Source organism: Eleutherodactylus coqui, chromosome 8 (genome assembly GCF_035609145.1).
Source record: "Eleutherodactylus coqui strain aEleCoq1 chromosome 8, aEleCoq1.hap1, whole genome shotgun sequence".
In the NCBI taxonomy this organism is placed as follows: domain Eukaryota; kingdom Metazoa; phylum Chordata; class Amphibia; order Anura; family Eleutherodactylidae; genus Eleutherodactylus; species Eleutherodactylus coqui.
In genome coordinates this window covers 135,279,164-135,298,938 of record NC_089844.1, presented here as the reverse complement: position 1 = coordinate 135,298,938, position 19,775 = coordinate 135,279,164, and the positions used below count along the sequence as shown (strand labels likewise).

General features: G+C 45.6%; 1 protein-coding gene across 1 annotated transcript in view; it reads left to right on the top strand.

Moving 5' to 3' along the window:
* The window catches only part of IFT140 (intraflagellar transport 140), a 96,413-nt gene that overhangs the window by 8,177 nt on the left and 68,461 nt on the right, over positions 1-19,775 (top strand). The window contains exons 5-12 of the mRNA XM_066576472.1: positions 4,159-4,280; positions 7,200-7,375; positions 9,715-9,806; positions 12,016-12,122; positions 12,291-12,436; positions 13,709-13,912; positions 15,140-15,212; positions 18,247-18,338. Of these exons, the coding sequence (XP_066432569.1) occupies positions 4,159-4,280; positions 7,200-7,375; positions 9,715-9,806; positions 12,016-12,122; positions 12,291-12,436; positions 13,709-13,912; positions 15,140-15,212; positions 18,247-18,338 (1,012 nt within the window). The remainder of the gene's footprint in view (positions 1-4,158; positions 4,281-7,199; positions 7,376-9,714; positions 9,807-12,015; positions 12,123-12,290; positions 12,437-13,708; positions 13,913-15,139; positions 15,213-18,246; positions 18,339-19,775) is intronic.

The following is a 19,775-nucleotide window of genomic DNA, read 5'->3' as shown; positions in this document are numbered from 1 at the left end:
ATGCAGTGCAAAACCATGGCAATGTGCAGTAAAGCAAGTGTGGTTTTACTGCATGGCACACTATGGGGAAAAAAGGCAAAACAGAACTTCGTAAGGGAAATATAAGCCTAAGGCTGCATTCACACGAACGTATATCGGCTCGGTTTTCACACCGAGCCGATATACGTCGTCCTCATCTGCAGGGGGGGAGGATGGAAGAACCAGGAGCAGGAACTGAGCTCCCGCCCCCTCTCTGCCTCCTCTCCACCCCTTTGCACTACTTGCAATGAAAGGAGGCTGGACGGGGGCGAGGCTAAGTTCTGGGAATTGGCCCCGCCCCCGTCCTGCCTCTCCTCATTGCAAGTAGTGCAAAGGGGCGGAGAGGAGGCAGAGAGGGGGCAGGAGCTCAGTTCCTGCTCCTGGCTCTTCCATCCTCCCCCCCCCCCCCCCCTGCAGATGAGTACGACGTATATCGGCTCGGCGTGAAAACCGAGCCGATATACGTTCGTGTGAATGCACCCAAAGGGCTTATTCAGACGACCGTATATTGGCTGGGTTTTCACGCCCAGCTGATATACGGTGTCCCTCTCTGCAGGGGGAGGAGGCTGGAAGAGCCGGGAGCAGTGCACTGAGCTCTCGCCCCTTCTCCGCCCTTCGGCACTATTTGCAATGAGAGGGGCAGGGGCGGAGCTAAGTTCCGTGACTTAGCTCCGCTCCTCCCATTACAAATCGTGTCGAGGGGGCAGGAGCTCAGTGCACCCGGCCGATATACGGTCGTCTGAATAAGCCCTAAGGGTGCTTTCTCATCTACGCTGGGGATTCCACTTTTCTGCTCCGTTTGGGGAGAAGGAAAGGGGAATCCCCATGGCCAAATGGTTCCCATTGACTATAATGAGACTCACCCACTTTGCGCCCAACTGGCCAGTTTTTGAACGGGAGCGCTTTTTCATCTGGTATTCTCAGCTGCATCTGTGACGCAGATGTGAAACCACCCTAAAATGTATAATTTCATACCATGCATTGCAAAAGATGTTTTCTTAAAGCAGTTACCTGACACTTAAGTATTGATGACCTATCCTTAGTATAGGGGATGAATACCAGATTGGTGGGAATCCGTTTCCTGCTGATTAGCTGTTTGACGGGGCTGTGGTGCTCGGGCGAGTGCTGCAGCCTGAGACATCATGTTCATCGGTCACATGGCCTTTCTATAGCGCAATCTCTTTCAAGTTAATGGGATAGAGCTGCAATACCTGGCACAGCCGCTATGGAGTGTACGGCACATTGCTTAGTATAGAAGGAGGCTGAGGACCCAGAGCTGGACTCCCACCGATTTGGCATTAATGACCTCTCCTAGGGATAGGTCATCAATATAAAAGTCCTAGAAAACCCATTTAGTTGTATGGCTCAAAATGTGAACTGAGCCGTACCACGTACAGGGCTTTATATTTCTATATAATAAAGATAATTTACTCTAGTATGTAAATGACAACTTTCGTTGTTTGATCTGCATGACTGATTTCATTATTCCCTATGGGACCAACCTCTTGCCAGCAACAGATGTTTCCCTCATAGATCTTTCCCTTCTAATATACAGGAAGCTACAATATGCAACATCATGATGTTATATGGGACACTGCAGCCTGTGTGTCCTCAGCCTTCAAACATTGTGGGGTAGAATTCATGGCATCTAGTGATGGAATTCCCTTTCATTTGTTTAGTTGAAATTAGTTGGGGACTTAAATGTCTGATTGGTTGCTGTGATTTTAGTGCATCAAAAACTATTTCTAAATTTTAGAGGGGATGTAGCAGAACTGCAAGCTCTTCCCTATCAACAGGATAAGGGATAACTTGCTGATCTTGAGAATAGGGCACATGTGTCCCCCTCTGCCTGTCCTCCGCAGTGACGGCAGAATGGTGCATTGGCTGAGCATGCCCTGTTGGTGTTCCATTCATCTCAGTGGGGTTGAGTGGTTTCCGCTCTGCTATCTTCGGCTGTCATATTGAAAATTAATGGAGCAACAGTGCGCTTGCGTGACCAGTGATCCATTCAGACTCCTCCTCACTGTGATTCTGGTACAACCCCTTTAAGAGTCAAAGGTGCCCAAAGTAAAATAAAATGCATTTTTTCCTGGACCCCTGCCGCACAGAAATATATTTAAAGGGGTGTTCTAAGAATAAGATATTGTGATAACCTATCCTCAAGGTATCTGGACCCCCAGTGGTCTGTTGCACTTGCAAATTTTCAGTGGATTCATCAAAATTTATTTTTATTTTGAATGATAAAAATACAAAGTCTCACATGGAAAATGCCACACCATGAAGAAAGGCTCAAATTAAGTTGCAACTCAATACACAGAGAACGAAGTTCTCAACAGTCGATTTTAATTCCAAACAATTACACGTCTCCTGCGGCCCAATAAGCAGGAGGATCAGAAAGTAGTGGAGCTGCCATGTTGGGTGATACAGATATTAATGTGACGTGGCATCGATTTAATGAGTGCTGGAATCCTGTCCTGGGGGGTGGTGCTGACCATGTGGTATTAACCATAGTCCAAAGTTCATCTTCATTACGTGGCTGTAGGAGAGCATTCACTTGACATCCTGGACAAGGAATTACCTGGACACCTTGCAGAGCTTACCTGCTGATGGTTGCTGTGTGGGGTCACTCCATTATCCTGCTGGTGTTGAGTATGTACTGAAGATATGGTAATGTGACAGGCTGTAGCATCTCATCAACATAACGGTGTGTGGATGCCGATCTGTTGATGCAGATGGCAACCCAAACCATAACGTGGACAAGTGCGGCGCTCCATAATGGTGGAAGGATTCGCCTGATTGCCTCCAGACTCCTGCACGGCGATCATCATTGCCAAGAAAGAATTTTGATTTGTTACTGAACCCCACACTTTGGCATTCATCGCGCCAGGTAGCTCTGGAGAGACAACACTCCAAGTGTTCACAATGATGGGGCATAATGACAGCAGTCTTCGCAACAGGCGGTTTGACACTATACCTGCCTCAGCCAGTCTTTGAGAAACTGGTGTCATCAATATTAGAACATCCAAAGCTGTTCGCATGCTCTGCAGAATGTCACCAGCTGTGGATTATGGCACCATCGCTGTATGACGCCAGATGTATCCATCTGTACATTGTGATGTTCATCTCAGTGCTCCAATCCCAATAGGATGATGCACATTTCATTCTGCTGACCAGCACCTCCAAATTCGACCCCAGTTGTGGCATCCCATTGGGTTTCTGCCGCATTACGACAAAAAGGTCAACTGGCTGTATGTAACCCTTTGTGAAACCTTTAGTAAACTTGTCCATTTGGTGAATGGCTTTCATCTGCGTCTTAGAGGCATCTTCACTCCTTAATGACACAGAGCAGCTTCTGTGGGCATGACAAGGTCTCCAAAGTTCGCTTCACAGACTGGTTTTCCCCTTTACCACACTACCTGATTATGTGATTGGCCCAAAACTGCATCAGTTTGCATAATCGTCTGAATATAACCAAAAACCAATAGTAACCAATTTCTGCTTTCACTTTTCCCAAACAGGTTTTAAAGGGAACCTTTCACCAGGTATGAGCACCATAAACTATAGTGCTCGTATGGCAGGTTCCCTCAAGTCTGGGGAGGTATTTATTATACTTACCTGACTCCCTGATCCAGTGCTATTGCCCCCAAAAGTCAGTGTAGACTGTGCAGCCAGACCGCTGGTTGCACGCTATGCGCATACTAGCCCATAGCAATCAATGGGAGCGCACATGCACAGTGTACAGCCAGTGGTCCGGCTGCATGATCCGGGCTGACTTTAGTATATGGTGCTCATACATGGTGACAAGTTCCCTGTGCAAAGAAAAACGTTATATATAATTAGTTACTGTGAAAAAACCCTTAGTTTGCGTTCGGATACTGCAGATAAAACCACATAAAAAGGTCACACCGCAAAGTGCATGCAGTTTGCTCCGTTTTTTTATGTAGTTGCATGTTGCAGCAACTTTGTCTAACTGTTGCAAATCATTGTGAAATAGCATACGTTTTTTGTTTTTTTTTAATGTGCATTTTGTATTTTTTCTGTAACTATGGTTTGGATCACACTTCGCCTGTATTGTCTAAATACACCCTTAAACAGTTTTATGCATTGACCCTATTCTGTGATTGTTATTACCCTTTTTAGGGATATGGCACAGCTGGCTAAAGCTGCAGTGAGCGGGGATGAAAAGGCTTTGGATATGTTTAACTGGAAAATGAAGGCAGCTGCCCAACAGGAGTTCTCCTTCTTCCTGAGCACAGGCGATGGTATGTGGTAGTAAAATGGAGTATACACATCTGAGTTTTGACTATAATGCCAGCTCTTAACATTGCCAACGTGTTTTAATGATCAGGGCTCCACATGGTGATTAAAATGGTCACCAATGCATCCAACAATTTGTAAATGGCGACAAGACTTTGTAGACTTGTTGCCATTTGCCATCAGCCCTGCATTTTAACTTTAGGGGGGAAAAAAATCAATCCTGTCTCTATGTATACACGCTCTGAACACTAGGGATGTCTACTAGACCTACTTATGTCACTGTACGCTGCCCACCCCCCCTGCTTTCCTACAGCTACAACAGGAGTGTATGGAAGCTACTTGAATAAGGTAGAGACGAGTGCCGTTACATCCCACTTACAACTGTAGAGCACTCTTAAGGTATTGGGGGGTCAGGACTGCTGAACATTTAGAAGAAGCTTGTGGTCTGGGGGGGCTGGGCTGTGGAGTCGGTTAGCCAAGCACCCGCCTCCTCAATTTTCCCAGACTCTTAAGTCCAACTCCTTCATATACAACTTATGATTAAGTGATAAATTTACAGTATTAAAATGGTAAAATCAGGCTTTTGACCACCATTATGATAAAATATTCAAGTTATTAAGATAGAACACAAAATATCTGGTCTGTAGAGGAGGAGCTTCACTACTGAATATGTGTAGCACAGATTCATCTCAACTAAGGCCTGCGAAACCTCGCAGTGGAATCAGACCCGGCACCCCCTAGAGACCCTATACTCACCTGTCTGGATCCGCGCGAGAGTCTCGGCTGGCGAGCCGGCGAACATGACGGGCCGGCGCTGGGGTATGACGGACAGACAAACCGTAGCAAACAAACCACGGCATGTTCTAATTCTGTGCAGGGCTCACCGGCCGCCAGCTCCGCTCTTGCGCATGTCGGCAGCCGGCACATGAAAGGAGCCGGAGCTGCGAGAGCCGGTGAGTCCGCGGTGCTCTCTGCAGGCACTCGGGTCGGGTCCGGCTGTGAGAATTCTGGACTCGGATGCAACTGCATCCCCTATAGTTACGCCAGTGAACGTACCCCAACCATACAATCAGCTGTTGTTCTGCAGGTCTTGTGCTGTTATGGGTGTGATGGAGATAGATGGAGCTGAGGGAGAGATGAACAGTCTGGTTGGAAGTTGCCTAATATATGGCACTATGGGACCTTATCACTTCCGCAGGTTGCAGCATGCATGTGCATGGTTACAGAGGCTCATTGATGCACAAGACATATATGTGCGGAGTCTGGGATGATGGGGTAGAAGACCTGGATGAGAATTGGAATTAGCGGAGGGCTATGATGGCACCATGCTGGTTATTACCGTACACACACAGCAAGTTATAGCAATTCTGTGTTGGGGCACCAACCTGCACTGGTGCCGTCAGAGCACTGTCAACCTGGAGCACTCATTGGTGGACAGCACTTCTCCTATGACGTTGGGGTGACAGGAGAGTGATGGAGTCACAAACATGGGCGCTGGGCTGTACAGAAAGTGAGCCCTGAATTTTAAATAGTTTTAGGCCGGCTGCACACGGCCGTGATGGGCTCCGCAATGGAAGCCGTCCGCGCGTACACCCGCGGCAAATAGAGCATATATATATATATGTATATATTCTATTTAAATTTGGCAACTTAATGTTATTTAGCTCCAATATTTTTCATTTTAGGATAGTGGCTACTAGGTAATGTTTTTAGTCTAGAACCCTGTGGACGTTTGCTCATTATATAACTGCCTGTGCTACCTCACTGTCTGCTAAGTGTACAGCTTAATAAAGGAAGGGTAGTTTCCTATCTGACAGATTTTCCCCAAAAAAGTGAAACAAAACAGGAACATGTATGAGTTCTCTCCTGATAGGACAAAGGTTTGGACATGTTGAAATGCAACATGCCTGATCCTTGTTAGGCTGGGTTCACACGGGATAGAATTGCCGCAGTATTTCCGTGCAGAAAGCCCGCACGGCAATTCCGCCCACAACTCCTAATCCTGGGATTAGCCAGCAAAGTGGACGAGATTTTGCAAAAATCTCATCCACGCGTTGCGGCCAATCCGTTGTGGCCAAGCCACATGAAAACTGCTGTGCGGCGTGGCATTCAATTCCGCAGCATGTCAATTATTTTCTCTTTTCCGCAGCGGCCTCTCTCCCCGTCTATGGGGTGAGAAAGCCGCAGCGAATGCCGACAGTGAAACCGCTCCGAAATCCGCGGCTAAAGGTTGCGGATTTTGAAGTTGCGCTTTTCCAATTCTCGCAGTTTTTCGGTGCAGCCACTCCACAAGAAATCCACTGAAATTCCGTCTCGTGTGACTGCAGCCTTAGGCTGCAATATGCGACTATAGGTAGCTTTACTTAAGGTCCATTTACAGCAGCCGATGATCGCTAAAAAAAATCGAAAAAAGGCCGATCGTTTTAGCGATAATGGTTGCGTCTAAATGTGCGCCCACGTGCACTTTTCGGGCTTCGCTACCTGATCTTTAAATTCAGTCCAACCTAAAAATCGTCCTTCAGCCTTATCAGCAGTTTTCCACGGAGTGCTGATAGCATTGGAGAACAAAGGATCTAAACGCAGATAAGAGCCCTCGGGCTATTAACTCCTTTCAGCTAAGGCTTCATTTGAACACCTAATTGGTACTTAAGTAGCTGAGTAACTACTAAATAGTTTATGCAAAATGATTGCTCAAAGCTGCCACTCAAACTGTCGTTTGAGCGATCTTTTAGCGATCATCGGCTGGTGTAAATGGGCCTTTAGAGACACATGCTACAGTTAAGATTACACAAGAGTCATTCATTACATGACAATTTGGTGTTGTACATATAGTTCTCCTATTGTAAACCTGTCTGATAATACCCATTTTGTGCTCTATACGAAGTATTATATTATACAGCATACATTTTTTCTATTGCTGTCAGGTTCCATACACTGGGTGAATGAGCAAGCAAAGAACTGCCAGATAATCGGAATGGACAGTCCTGCAAGGAAACTGCACTTCTTGGAGAAGAAATCCATATTAGTGGTGGTCACTGAGAATTTGCTGCTGTTGCAGTTCTTTGTGAGTCCAGAAGGAGACGCTGAGGAGATATCCAAGGTGGGAAATGTAGATGGTTTGCTTGTATTTTAAGTCAGTTTCCCAGTACTCAAGAAAACGCAGCAGTGATGGATTTCCTGCTCGGATTCTGTCCTTTCACTTTTGATTTGAACTTTATCTGTTTTGCATTGTGCGGCATTTACATCTTCAATATTTGCAGACTACAGTAACTAATTTAGTGCTGCTGTGAAGTCAAATCACCCATACACATTAGGGTCCATTTACATGTACACTCGTCCCTGTGTGTCTGTGCTCTTGTGCTGTCACACGGAAGCTAGCAGAGCTGGCTCGCTCACAGAGCGGCCAGCAGGGGGGGCGGGGCAGTGCAGGAGATTCCTCTCCTCTCGCTCCACCGCCCCTCTCCATTAAAATAACACAGCGGCTGTTCACTACTGAACAGCTGCTGTTTACACTGAACGATGAGCGATGAGCTGATCATCCATCGTTTATGCAGCATAAAAGATCAGTGATGAAGCTCATCGTGCAGTTTAAACAGCGGCCATTCAGTAGTGAAAGGCCGTTATGTTATCTCAATGGAGAGGGGCAGGAGAGCGGGAGGAGAAAACTCTCCTGCACTGCCCCGCCCCCCTGCTGGCCACTCCTTTTTGCCCGACAGTCGTCCCGTGTAAATGGACCTTTAGAGTTTAGCTGTCTGAACCCGCTAACTCTCAAATATGTATGACGGAGGCTCAACTTTTTTCTGACAGATGATGTCCGGGGAAAGAAGGATCGGGACATTGAATTCCATCTTTGATTTTATTGCTCTGGAGTTGACCGGCTGCAAGAGCTGTCTAGCTGCGGCTTAACTCCCTAAACACACAAACGTTTGGCTGAGCCGAACGAACAAGCGATCATTGGATAGCTGTTAAAGTTATATGGGCAGCTTTAAGCCCATTATACATTGGCGAGTGCTATTACACAGGATCATCACTCAGTGATTGGAGACGGCCAGGGATCGTTCCGGCCCGCCTGCCCCCATTCACAGTAAATGGGCAGTTGTTCATAGATGAACGACTGCCTGTCTAAACTGAATGATGCAGTGGTAGCCCAGCAATGATTTTAGATTTGCATTAACGATCTGGTCAGCGATTATCACTGATCCGGTTTTTCAAGGTATGCATTCACACTGCTCACTTATCATGCAAACTGCTTTATCTAACAAGTGATTTGCACGACAATCATCCCATGTAAACAGGGTTGTAGACTGTTGCATTTTAACATGCACGATCCATTGTTCCACTGGGAGATAAGCGGCACCTACAACCTCCCCCTCTCCTTATCATAGCAAGTGTGTTTGCTCTTCCAATCCAGCACTGCTTGTTTTGGGGGAAAGAAGTGGTTGAGGGAAAGTCTTTCCCCATCTTGGACATTTATAGCATAATCACAGGATTTGCCATAAGTGTCTGAGAGATACGAGTTCCATCTCCAGGATCTAAAGGTGCATTTAGACACAAAAATGATCGCTCAAAACATGGCTGTTTTTGTAAATACTTGTATTCAACATAAAATAACAATTCTTAGAACTCTGTTATGCCGTTCCTCTATTCTTCCTGGCAATGTATTAATACATTGACAACTAGGTGTTGCCTCTCCCCTTGTCAAAGAGGGGTGTCCCTACACATTCTGATTCCTAACTGCTAGTCACCAGTTGTTAATATATTCATAAATGTCTTGGAGGAATAACAGAGGAACGGCACAATACAGAGTTATACGACAACATGCTTGAGAACTTTTATTTTATGGGCCAATCCCATATGAAATGAATGAAGCTGCGGATATGCATCTGCCAGGCCCTTCATTTTTGGATGCACTGGATCCCCATTCTTGGGATCTGTAGGGATTCAAAAGATCAGATACCACCGATCTGCAAATTAACCCTTATGCTGTGGATAGCAGATATGTTCTATTGGTGGGATAACCCCTTTAAGTAAATGGCTTTGTTTCCTTTAACCCTTTCCAATCCAATTTGTATCCCGGTTTTTCTAGGGTGCTTACTCTTTCTGCCATTATACAACGGCGCCATCTGCTGGCTAAAGCCAGTACTGCACGAGGTGACTCGTTGGATAGGCTCCGACAGCAGAGAGGCTGGCAATATACAGTAAAAGAACCCCAACAGACGTCTTCCAAAATCAAAGTTGTACAGCCTTAAATCATAATGTCTTTAGACGTCAGACAGTGGATTGGAAAGGGTTAAGCCGTCTGTACCGAGATATACATTTTACCAATGAATAACAAGAATGAGCAGGAGAGCAAGTGGTTGAACAACACATGGAATGGTGATGGCAGCTGCTGTCTACTTGTTGGGTTATCTGATTGACTACATTCGTTTTCTTGTGCAGGTGAAGCTCTCTGGGAGGATAGGTAAAGCAGCTGATATTATCTGTGTTAATAACGCCTTACTGATTACTGCAACAGGAGAAAGTGTCATAAGGTAAGTTTTCTGATTTTAATATTTGTATTTTTGTTTGAAAAAGTTTTTATTGAAAGCCATTACCTGTACAAAAAGAACACGGGTATAAGATACAATACATGCACAAACTACTTGTCGTCTATTTCTGTCGGTCAAAGTTGTCTTTCAAAGAAATGTAAGCAATAGAGATGAGCAAACGTACTCGTTTCGAGTAATTACTCGATCGAGCACCGCGATTTTCGAGTACTTCACTACTCGGGTGAAAAGATTCCGGGGGGCGGGGGAGGCGTGGCGGAGCGGGGGGTAGCATCGGGGAATAGGTGGGAGCCCTCTCTCTCTCCCTCCCCCCCCCCCACTCCCCGCTGCAACCCCCCACTCACCCACGGCGCCCCCCGAATCTTTTCGCCCGAGTACGGAAGTACTCGAAAATCACGGCACTCGGGCAAAAAAGGGGCGTGGCCGAGTAGGTTAGCTCATCTCTAGTAAGCAACCAACCCTCGTGAGCAGGAATTGCCACCTCGTGAGGCCATCGCACTCAAATAAGTCCTTCTTTTATGATGGACCCATTCTTTAGTGGGGTTTATCTCCTAAAGTATCAACCCTGCCCGTGCAGCAACCCCTGGTCACAACGTAGGGCTAACCCTTAAACTAGGGTAGTAGAACAAAGGGAAAATCTAGGCTGGGAGGGAGAAGAAGGAAATGGGTACAAGGGTGTTGATATAGCTGCGTACTTGAAAATATGGAAACCAAAAACCTGTTAAAACTCCAAACTTCTCAGCTAGGATCAGTAAGAGTATCCTGGGGAACTTCACTGATAACAAGAACAGAGAGATAAGTTTGTGACATTGTAGAGGAGCATGCTGCCATTTGTGGTCATATTTATTTTTACAATTAGTAATGCCAGAAGCCACAATTTGGTCTCCTGAACCATGGCTATCACGATTTTCTTCAATCATCTATATAGGATTTGGCTACGTTTTTCCTGTTTATTGAGACCTCTGCTATTATAGGTACAGAATGTCAGGGTAGCCATCTTATCCTAAACCAGGTATATGCTATAAAGTCAGCAGGCCAGCACGGCTGGAGACGTAAGTGACTTTGGCCAATCCAGTAGTGTAATCATGGGTAGCTAAAATGTGGCAAGGAATTTAGGAAGATCTCTAGGCACCTAAATACAGCTGATCTGCACTCGTGCTTGGCACTAAGCGTTCCCGTGGGACGTTGCAGTAGATCACTGAAACATTTTTGCGCCTATTCTTTCAATTGTCCTGGCTCTACCTCCTACTCAGCCTCCTAATGAGGATATTGTTGCGTCTGATGGTTTTCAGTATCATCCAGCATGATGATCGTTTATAAGTATAATTATCTGATTCTGAATTACCTCAGCCCCTGCTAAATGATGTCCTATATACTGTACCTCCTTCTGTAGAGACTCCAAAGCCTGCTTATTAGAAGACTCACGGTGGGCAAACAGGCCGTCCAGCTCCTTTTTGGTGGGGATGGCCTTTAGATGGGCCTTCCAATCCCAACCATCTAGGTTCTCAGTGGTTGGGGAGCAGGAGTAATATCTCCCTGCTAGGGCATATAAAGAGGATAGGGACTGGAGGAGGAAGGGGATCACTGCATACTAGAAGTGTGCTGAAGGGCTGGTGTGTGTAAGGAGCCCGGCAGACTCACGCTTACCACTTTCTGTGTGGAGGCCTGCAGGGTTCCAACAGAAATTCTCTCCACTGTCCCGCTCCCACTCATCGGGGGAACCAAGGCTAGAGACTCCCGCAGCTCCCCTCAACGCACATGGAGTGCGTCCAACAGCGTCAACTTGGGGGACTGAGCCATGCTGTGCAGTTGGCGGTGAGCACCGAAAAAGAGTGCTGTTGAGCCCGAATTTTCTTCCTCAACTGACATTGGGGCAGAGGGTCTCATGCGCCAACCAATGTTCCAAGATAGGTACTGAAAGGTACCAATAGAGCTGGTAATATGCCAGGGTTGCAAGAGCACCATCCTAACCCGTCATCTACTAAACCATGCCCCCTAATATTTGTATTTAAAGGGGTATTACAGGTATTTAACTCCTTGCAGTATTGATAGCCTATCCACACCTCAATGCCACCAGAAATCAAAGCTTTGCGGTTTCAGAACTTTGGAAGTTGCATGTTATTCCATATTGGGGAGCTTATATTGTTACTTTAATGTAAGAAACAATAAATCATATTAATGATATATTTTTCAGATTTTGGGATCTGGAGCGAGATGACAATTATGTGTTGTTCCTGGATGAGAAATTGGGATTTGAGGCAGAAGAAGTCATAAACTGTATTACTTACTGCCATGCCAAAGGTATCACAGCCCCTCTCTGCTTCTTGTTATTCTGAACTAATATCACAGAAATGCACAGCAGGCCCTTTCACTACAGCTGCAGGCATAATGTGCATTTAATTCCAGAGTATTGTGTATATAGCTATCCACTTTGAAATCATTCCACACTTAGATTTGTTTGCGTTGCAGCAATTCTGGCAGCTGGAACTAATAAGGGCAAGGTGGCTATGTGGAGCAAAGTCTCCGATGGACGAAAATCCTTGAGGACTGAAGGAAAAGCTAGCTGGAAACTTAACACACCAACAGAATTGGAAGGCAACATCACACAGATCAAAGTGAGTAGTTTTGACGTAGCCTTTTGAATCACACGTAACTAGTGATTTGGGGTCACCATACACATTAGACTTCAATCGTCCAAACTCACAGATAACAGTGGGTGTAAATGACTCTCTGGTGTGTAAAGCAGCTCAGTTCTTCCATAACAGATGATGTTGGGAGAAAGAAAGATTGGAGACATTGAATTTCAACTTCAGATCTTTTTTTCTTTTCTTAAGGAGACAAGCTGTCTAGCTGTGACTTACCCCCATAAACGGGGCAGTGAGGAAAAGCAGCAGTTGTTGAATGTGTATGGGCATGCTTAAAGTATATGTTAGCCTTTGTACACCATTTTAGGGCCCATTTACATGGCTGCCTGCAAGTTGTGCCCGAGAATCTTTGGCACAACTTGTATCGGACAGCAGACAGATACACGTACATGTGCTGCCCGATACCCGCACCCGATGCTCTTAGAGTGTGAAAAGCACGCTTGTGTGAATGAACCTTAAGTTTGTAAATACATTACATAGGTGTCCCTTTTACGCAGGCAGAATTTCTGCCCTAAGGAGCCCCAACTGACAATGTAAATCTTGCGCGATAATCGTTCCGTGTAAATGGCCCTTTAGTCTTCAGAGCTGAAGTCTCCTCCCAGCATGCTTTGCTACCTTCAATGCCTGCACAGTGCTTGCTATGGTGATTTGCATCCTTAGAAATGTAGTGTCAGTAAAACAAACAGACCCACTGTGTAGGAGACCACCCATTTGACATTAGCAATTAGCAGAATTTTGTAAGCTTGCCTCTGTACTATTGTTTTATGCATTATAGTTTAAAGTGCTTGAAACTTGGTTTTGTTTTTGTTGAGCTTCCATGATCTTATTTTCCTATGGCCAGCCCAGTGTAATGCCATTTTTATGTAATCTTTTCAGTCTTAAGCCGCCTGTCCATGGGCGTAGTGATATCCCACTGGGGACCACTTTGGCACTGCGATTTTCCGCAATGAACCTATCTATAATGATAGGTTCATTGCGGCAAATCGCAGCATGCCGAAATTTTTAACGTGAACATCACAAGCGATCTTCCACTGGTGGACATTTGGGCTGCGCTTTCCATAGTTGTCCTATGGTAAGTGTTCACTGCGTTACCCACGTGTCAATTTCATGGGAAACGCAGTGAAAAATCGCCCGTGGACAGGAGGCCTTCTTTCTTTGTTCATGTGTTGGTTATTTTTTTGTTTTCGATGTCTCTTAAATTGTTGATTTACGTCTAAGATATTTTGCTTTTTCCTGACACAGTGGGGATCTTCTAAGAATCTATTAGCTGTGAACAACCTCAGCTCGGTGCTGGTCCTCAGTGAACACGTCATGTCCTCTCATTTCCATCAGCAAGTTGCTGCAATTCAGGTGGCGCCTTCTCAGCTCAGCCTGACCTACTTCAGCACAGGAACCAGGCACAGCTTGAAGACGGACATGTACATAAAGGGGGTCTTTGTGACTAAGGTGAGCAGACTGCACAGTATATGATTTCAGCATTTTTGTTCTTTTACTGTAACTTTATTGTATGTCTGATACTCTTCACATCCTATAGAGGCCAGCTTTAGATCAATACACCTGTTGTAAGTACTAGACAACATTTTGAAGCTAGTTTAATCATGCTGAGAATTAACAAATGCTAACAATTTTTTTATATATGATCAAGCAATCTGTTGATCAACTTATAAATTTACATAAATCATTGCTTGTTCTATATAAAATGCCTTTTTAAATTTTTCTTGATAGCCCAGAAGCTAAATATACGCTTATTTACTCGCTTTTTAGAATGCATTAGCCCAGTGGTCAACAACTTATGGCTCTCCAGCTGCTATGAAACTACAACTCCCTGCATGTTCAAAAAGCTGGAGAACCATAGCTTGGAGCCTCCAATACACATCTGACATGAAATCCTGGACAAAGTAGCACAGCATGCTGCACTATTTCATCCAGGAAAATTTCCTCCCTCAGCCATAAGATGGACAGTTGCCATTTTAGTCAGTGAGGTTCATTCTTCGATATCCGGATTTAGCACTTCTGGTTTTTCTGTTCATCTCCGAAAGGAGAATGCAAATGTGAACTTAGTCGTATTATGTTGTATCTTTTTGTTCTATTCTTTAGCTGCCTGCACACGGGCAGATTTGAATTGCGGAATATGGGGCTGGCTTCCGTCTTCAGGTTCCACAGCAAGTACCGTCCATAGCATGCTATAGAAAAATGTTTCTTCCTGTACCCAAGTGGAAACCAGTTGCGGTTTCCCCTCAAGGAAGAAAAATCGTAGCATGCTCCATTTTTGCGTGAATTCTGCGCGGACATCTTCCATTAAAGTCAGTGGAAGCTGTCCGATCAGCAGTCCTTCCGCAATTGACATTGCGGAAAGGTCGCGGATTCCACGTCATTGCTAGGCGATGACACAGGTAAAACAGGAGTTTAAAAAATAATCTGTACTGCGCATGTCTGAAGGTGAGCCGTGCGGACCATCCGCAGTACAGATGAAAAAAAAGAAAAGCAGTTACACGCGAAAGCCTCTGCTGCCAGGGCCTGATTTTGCTGCGGGATTGCACATGCGGAATCCGACCCGCGTGTGTGCGGGTGGCTTTAAATATACATATTTTAGGCTTTGTTGGAGGATTGCCATCATAACTGGAACTTCAGAATATTTGGTGCAGGTTAATTTTTTTTGTCTATAATTTTCAGGATTCGGTTGCAGTATGGAATGGCAAATTGGTGACAGTCTATGAACTTAGTGGACCTACCCTTAGGAATGCAGGTATATGCTTTCCCGCTACCAGTTTATATTCTAAACCTAAACATTAACCTCTTCCCGCTCCATGAGGTACCAGTACGTCATGAAAGCCTGGTACTTCCCGCAACATGACGTACCGGTACGTCATCGGGATAGCGCGAGATCATGACTGACCTCGCGCTATCCCCCAGCGGGAGCCATCTGTCAGTCATAGCCGGCCTCCCGCTGCAACAGCGGGGGGGCATTGGAGATGCTCCCCCCCCCCCCCCCCCGCTCTTAACCCCTTCCCTGCTGTAATCTAAGTAGATCGCGGGAGGGAAAGAGTTCACCGAGGGAGCGCGCTCTCTCTGTGTCTCCGACCGGCTCTCGCGATCTTATCACGAGAGCCCGGCCTGTCGCCATGGCGTCCTGTAGTGCCAATGCCTATGATCGCTGTATAAGCGATAAGCCATGGCAGGGCAGTAGCTGCATGATTAACACTGTAAAAAAAAAAATCTATGGCAGAATTGATGCGTTTTCTCTCCCTGTTATCATAAAAAAAATAATAAAAGTGGCACCGATTAAAAACTACAGTTCGCCACACAAAAAACAAGGCCTTATACGGCAAAATAAAAAAGTTATGGCTTTTAAAAAATAGAGATGGAAAAATACCAAAAATTGCTTGGTCCTCAACGCCAAAATAGGCCATGTCCTTAAGGGGTTAATCAAAGCGGTTGTCCAAACATGCATTCCTGCTTGATCTGACCTAGAGGGATGCACTGCATGTTGGACAGGGCAGTTGCCAATGCAGCAGTCCAATACCCAAAGAGTGTCATGGGGATGGGTGATAACTTGCAATTGTGGTACAACCCATTTAAAGGGGTTATGCGATAAAATGTTCTTTCTCATGTGTGTCATTGGGGGACACAGCAAAACCTTGGGTATAGCTGCTGCCACTAAGAGTGTTAGTTCCTCCTGACAGCTATAGCACTCCTGCAGGCACTGGGCTATATCAGGCACACCTATTTACTTTTCTTACATTTGTTATTTTTCTTTTTTTTCCCTTTTAGGTTGGGAATACAGGGCTGGCTCTAGATCGCCCTGTTTCTCCACACGAGAACTTCTCTGTTGCCTGCCCTACCTCCAGAAGAAAGTAGGCACAGGCGCTTTCACATGCTTTATACAGCCTCACTGAGGATCGCATAGTTGATTCCAGCGGTCTGTCACTTATGGAGCAACGTTCTGTAGTTTCACAGCACTTAAGTAGTGCTGTCCATTTCACATTGGCAACTAACTTCTCTGTGGCCCATCAGCTATAGGCTCCCCCTTAATATGGTGAGCTTCTGGCTGGACCACTTCCTTGCCAAGGGAAGATGAGTCAGAGGGGGAACACTGCTGGACTTAATTATCCAGGCCAATCTCCTTATTTCAGAAACTAAGTATTCAAAGCTAGGTAAACATAGAAACCTCCCTCCCGTCCTCTGTCGGGGACAATTTCCTCCCTCCTTTCTGGTGTATTTTAACGTTTCCTTATATCCTGGGCTGTTATCTGGTGAGGAGGTCTTCCTCAGGATGCCCCATCATCCTCATTCTTCTTCCAACTGTTTAGGGCACATTCCTATCATAGCCTCCCCTCTTTCCTACACCTATGATTCCTCTCCTGCCGTCTTCCTCCTCAGGGCTCATCTCTGAGCTAACAGCACCTTCCCTGTGGGCTTGTACTTTAAATTTAGTTCCTGGCTTCGCAAACCAACACAGCCTAAAGCTGGAGGGCAGGATTTCATTTTGGTACCCTGGCAGGGGTGGGACTTCCTCCCTAAAGTATACAGGCAGTTGGCCAGGTCCTGCTACACCCCCTTCCCCTCTGCCCTGGTCCTTCTTTCTCCCCAGTTAACTGCTCTTCCATAGGAGAGGTAGTTGTAGTTCTGAAAGCATCTGTATGTGACACACTATGTAGTTATAGCAAGCGTCAACCGCCTCATTACCCCCTTTTCATAGGTGGAGCAATTCTAGAAGGGAGACACCTTGTATCTCTTATGACTACGCAATTATGGCAGGCATCATCCGCTTTGTTTCCCACTTCCATAAGACAAGTAATTCTAGAATGGCGAGACCCTGTATCTCTCATGACTACGCAATTGTGACAAGCCCAATCTGCCTCATTAACCCCTTCCATAAGACAAGTAATTGTAGTGCTATGACACTGTATCAATCACAAATATGCAGGTACGGCATGCACCAAGCTCCCTCATTAATAATGACCCCCTTTCCATAATTATCGTTATTGCGGTTTTACCTCTGCAGTTCCACCCATTAGAGTTGTCAATGCTGACGTTCTTGGCAGGGCCTACCCACTGAAAGCCAAGGGAGTCACCTCCTCTGGTAGATGCCATTCTATTAGAACGATAGCATTTCTTCGTCAATCAACAAGGTCTTTGGCCACCCTGATCATAAGGACACTTCCAAGGCTTCACATTTTTTCTTAGTTTCTACTTAATGCATTCCATTCTGATCACGTGGGTCAGCAGGTGCCAGCATACTGACCATACTCGCCTTCTCCTTTATCCACCCCTGGGTACTGCTTTGGAACCTACGGTAAAACCTTGGTATTCCCCAATGACACAGACAAGAAACAGGATTTTTGTTACTTACCGTAAAATCCATTTCTTGTCTCGTTCATTGGGGGGGACAGCACTCACCCAATGTTCATGTTTCATGAGCCCTGGTTATCTTTCCAGAAGGGGTACTCAGTCTTTTCTGAATCTTACACAGTACCATTGTTTTTTTATTATGGTCTGTATTATTTGTTAATATGTGTTTCTGCCACTGCTTATGTTCAAACTGATTTAGCTCAGTGCCTGCAGGAGGGGCATAGCTGGTGGGAGAAACTAACACTCTTTTCTGCTTAGTGTCCACCTCCTAGTGGTAGCAGCTATACCCAGGGTCTTGCTATGTCCCCCAATGAGCAATGAGATATGGATTTTACAGTAAGTAAGAAAAATCCAGTTTTTTCCAATGTTTGCATTGTGATCAATGAACAGTATACATAAATGTCATTTTCTCAAAATTTCTTGTTCAGGTTCTTTTGCCAGTGAGTCTCCTGTATTGGCAGTTCACGAGGAGAACATCTACACTGTAGAGCCTAGCAGAGTCCAAATCCGTACATTGCAGGTAACTGCAGAATATTTTTTTAGAAGAATCTCAGATTTTTTTGCATGGTTATGTAATGTAAAGAGCTTTCAATGTACAGAGTCCAGGGGAAATTCTGTGAAAATGATCTTCGGATCTATGATTATAGCACCACAGGAATTTAAAGGGACACTGTCCTCACTGAACAGCACCATAAACTAAGTTATGGTGCTGCTCAGAACATAATGGGAGTCGGGGGATGTACATTTTTCTCTATACTAATCCGCTCATCCATTCCTGCACTGTTTGGTGAAGTCTGCGCATAGTCTGAAAATTTGACTCTTTTCAGACCATAGACTGCTAATCAGTTTTTTGAAGGGCTGCTACAGCTCTATACTGTGCCTAATATTACAATTTACTACAGCTTTGTTCTATTGAGGTGAATGGGACTGAGCTGTAATTCTAGGCATGGCCACTACCAATAAGTTGTACCTGGTAAACCGAACATACGGGCCTGGGTCTTAGACGGGGAATTACCCATAGCAGATAAACAGCTGGCGAAGCAAGTAAAAGGTAATAACCTCCTAAATTTCTTAGAATTCCCGCAATACACCAACTCCGCCGACATGGTCCCGCTTCACAGATTAGCCCTTGGCGTGTGGAAGGAGGTGAAGATACTGCAACGATACCAGGACATAATACCCGAGCTCCGCTTCTGGAATAACCCTGGTCTCACCGCCCTACAGTTAGTCCCAGATCCACAATATTGGATGGCCCGGGGGGTACATACAATAAGAGACATATACGTAGACGAAACATTCCCTACATTCATAGAGCTACGCGATAGGTTGCAGTCCCCACATCTTCAATTATTCCGTTTTTTTCAACTAAGACACGCTTTGAACTCCCAATTTCCGCCCGCCTCAACACACATATCCAAGTTCCCCACAATTGGCATCCTCAAGTCCCAGGGACCTAAGGGGCTAATCTCGGCCCTATACACACATCTCCTTTCGGCTAAAATAGCCCTCAACCCGCCTTCAGCATATGACAAATGGAAACAAGCCATCCCATCCCTCACACCCGAGGAATGGCAGGACATTTCCGAATCCCATTTGGCCATCTCCCCCGCCGTAAACAATAAATTAATCCAACTATACATAACGCACCAGGCCTATCTTACCCCTAGCCGCCTATACAAAATGGGCACAGCGTCTTCAAATATTTGTCACAGATGCCGCCAACCAGAGGCGAACTTCTGGCACTTGATATGGGAATGCCCTCCAATTAACGAATACTGGTCGGAAATTACTGACCTCATAAACGCACTATTGCCTTCCCCACTAGCTATTGACCTAGACCCCAGGGTGGTGCTGTTTGGCCTACTGGAGAAGGAGGTGTGGCCACACCACACCCGTACCTTTCTGGAAAAAGTGCTGTTCTTGGCCCGCAAGGCAATAGCCATGAGGTGGATGGCTG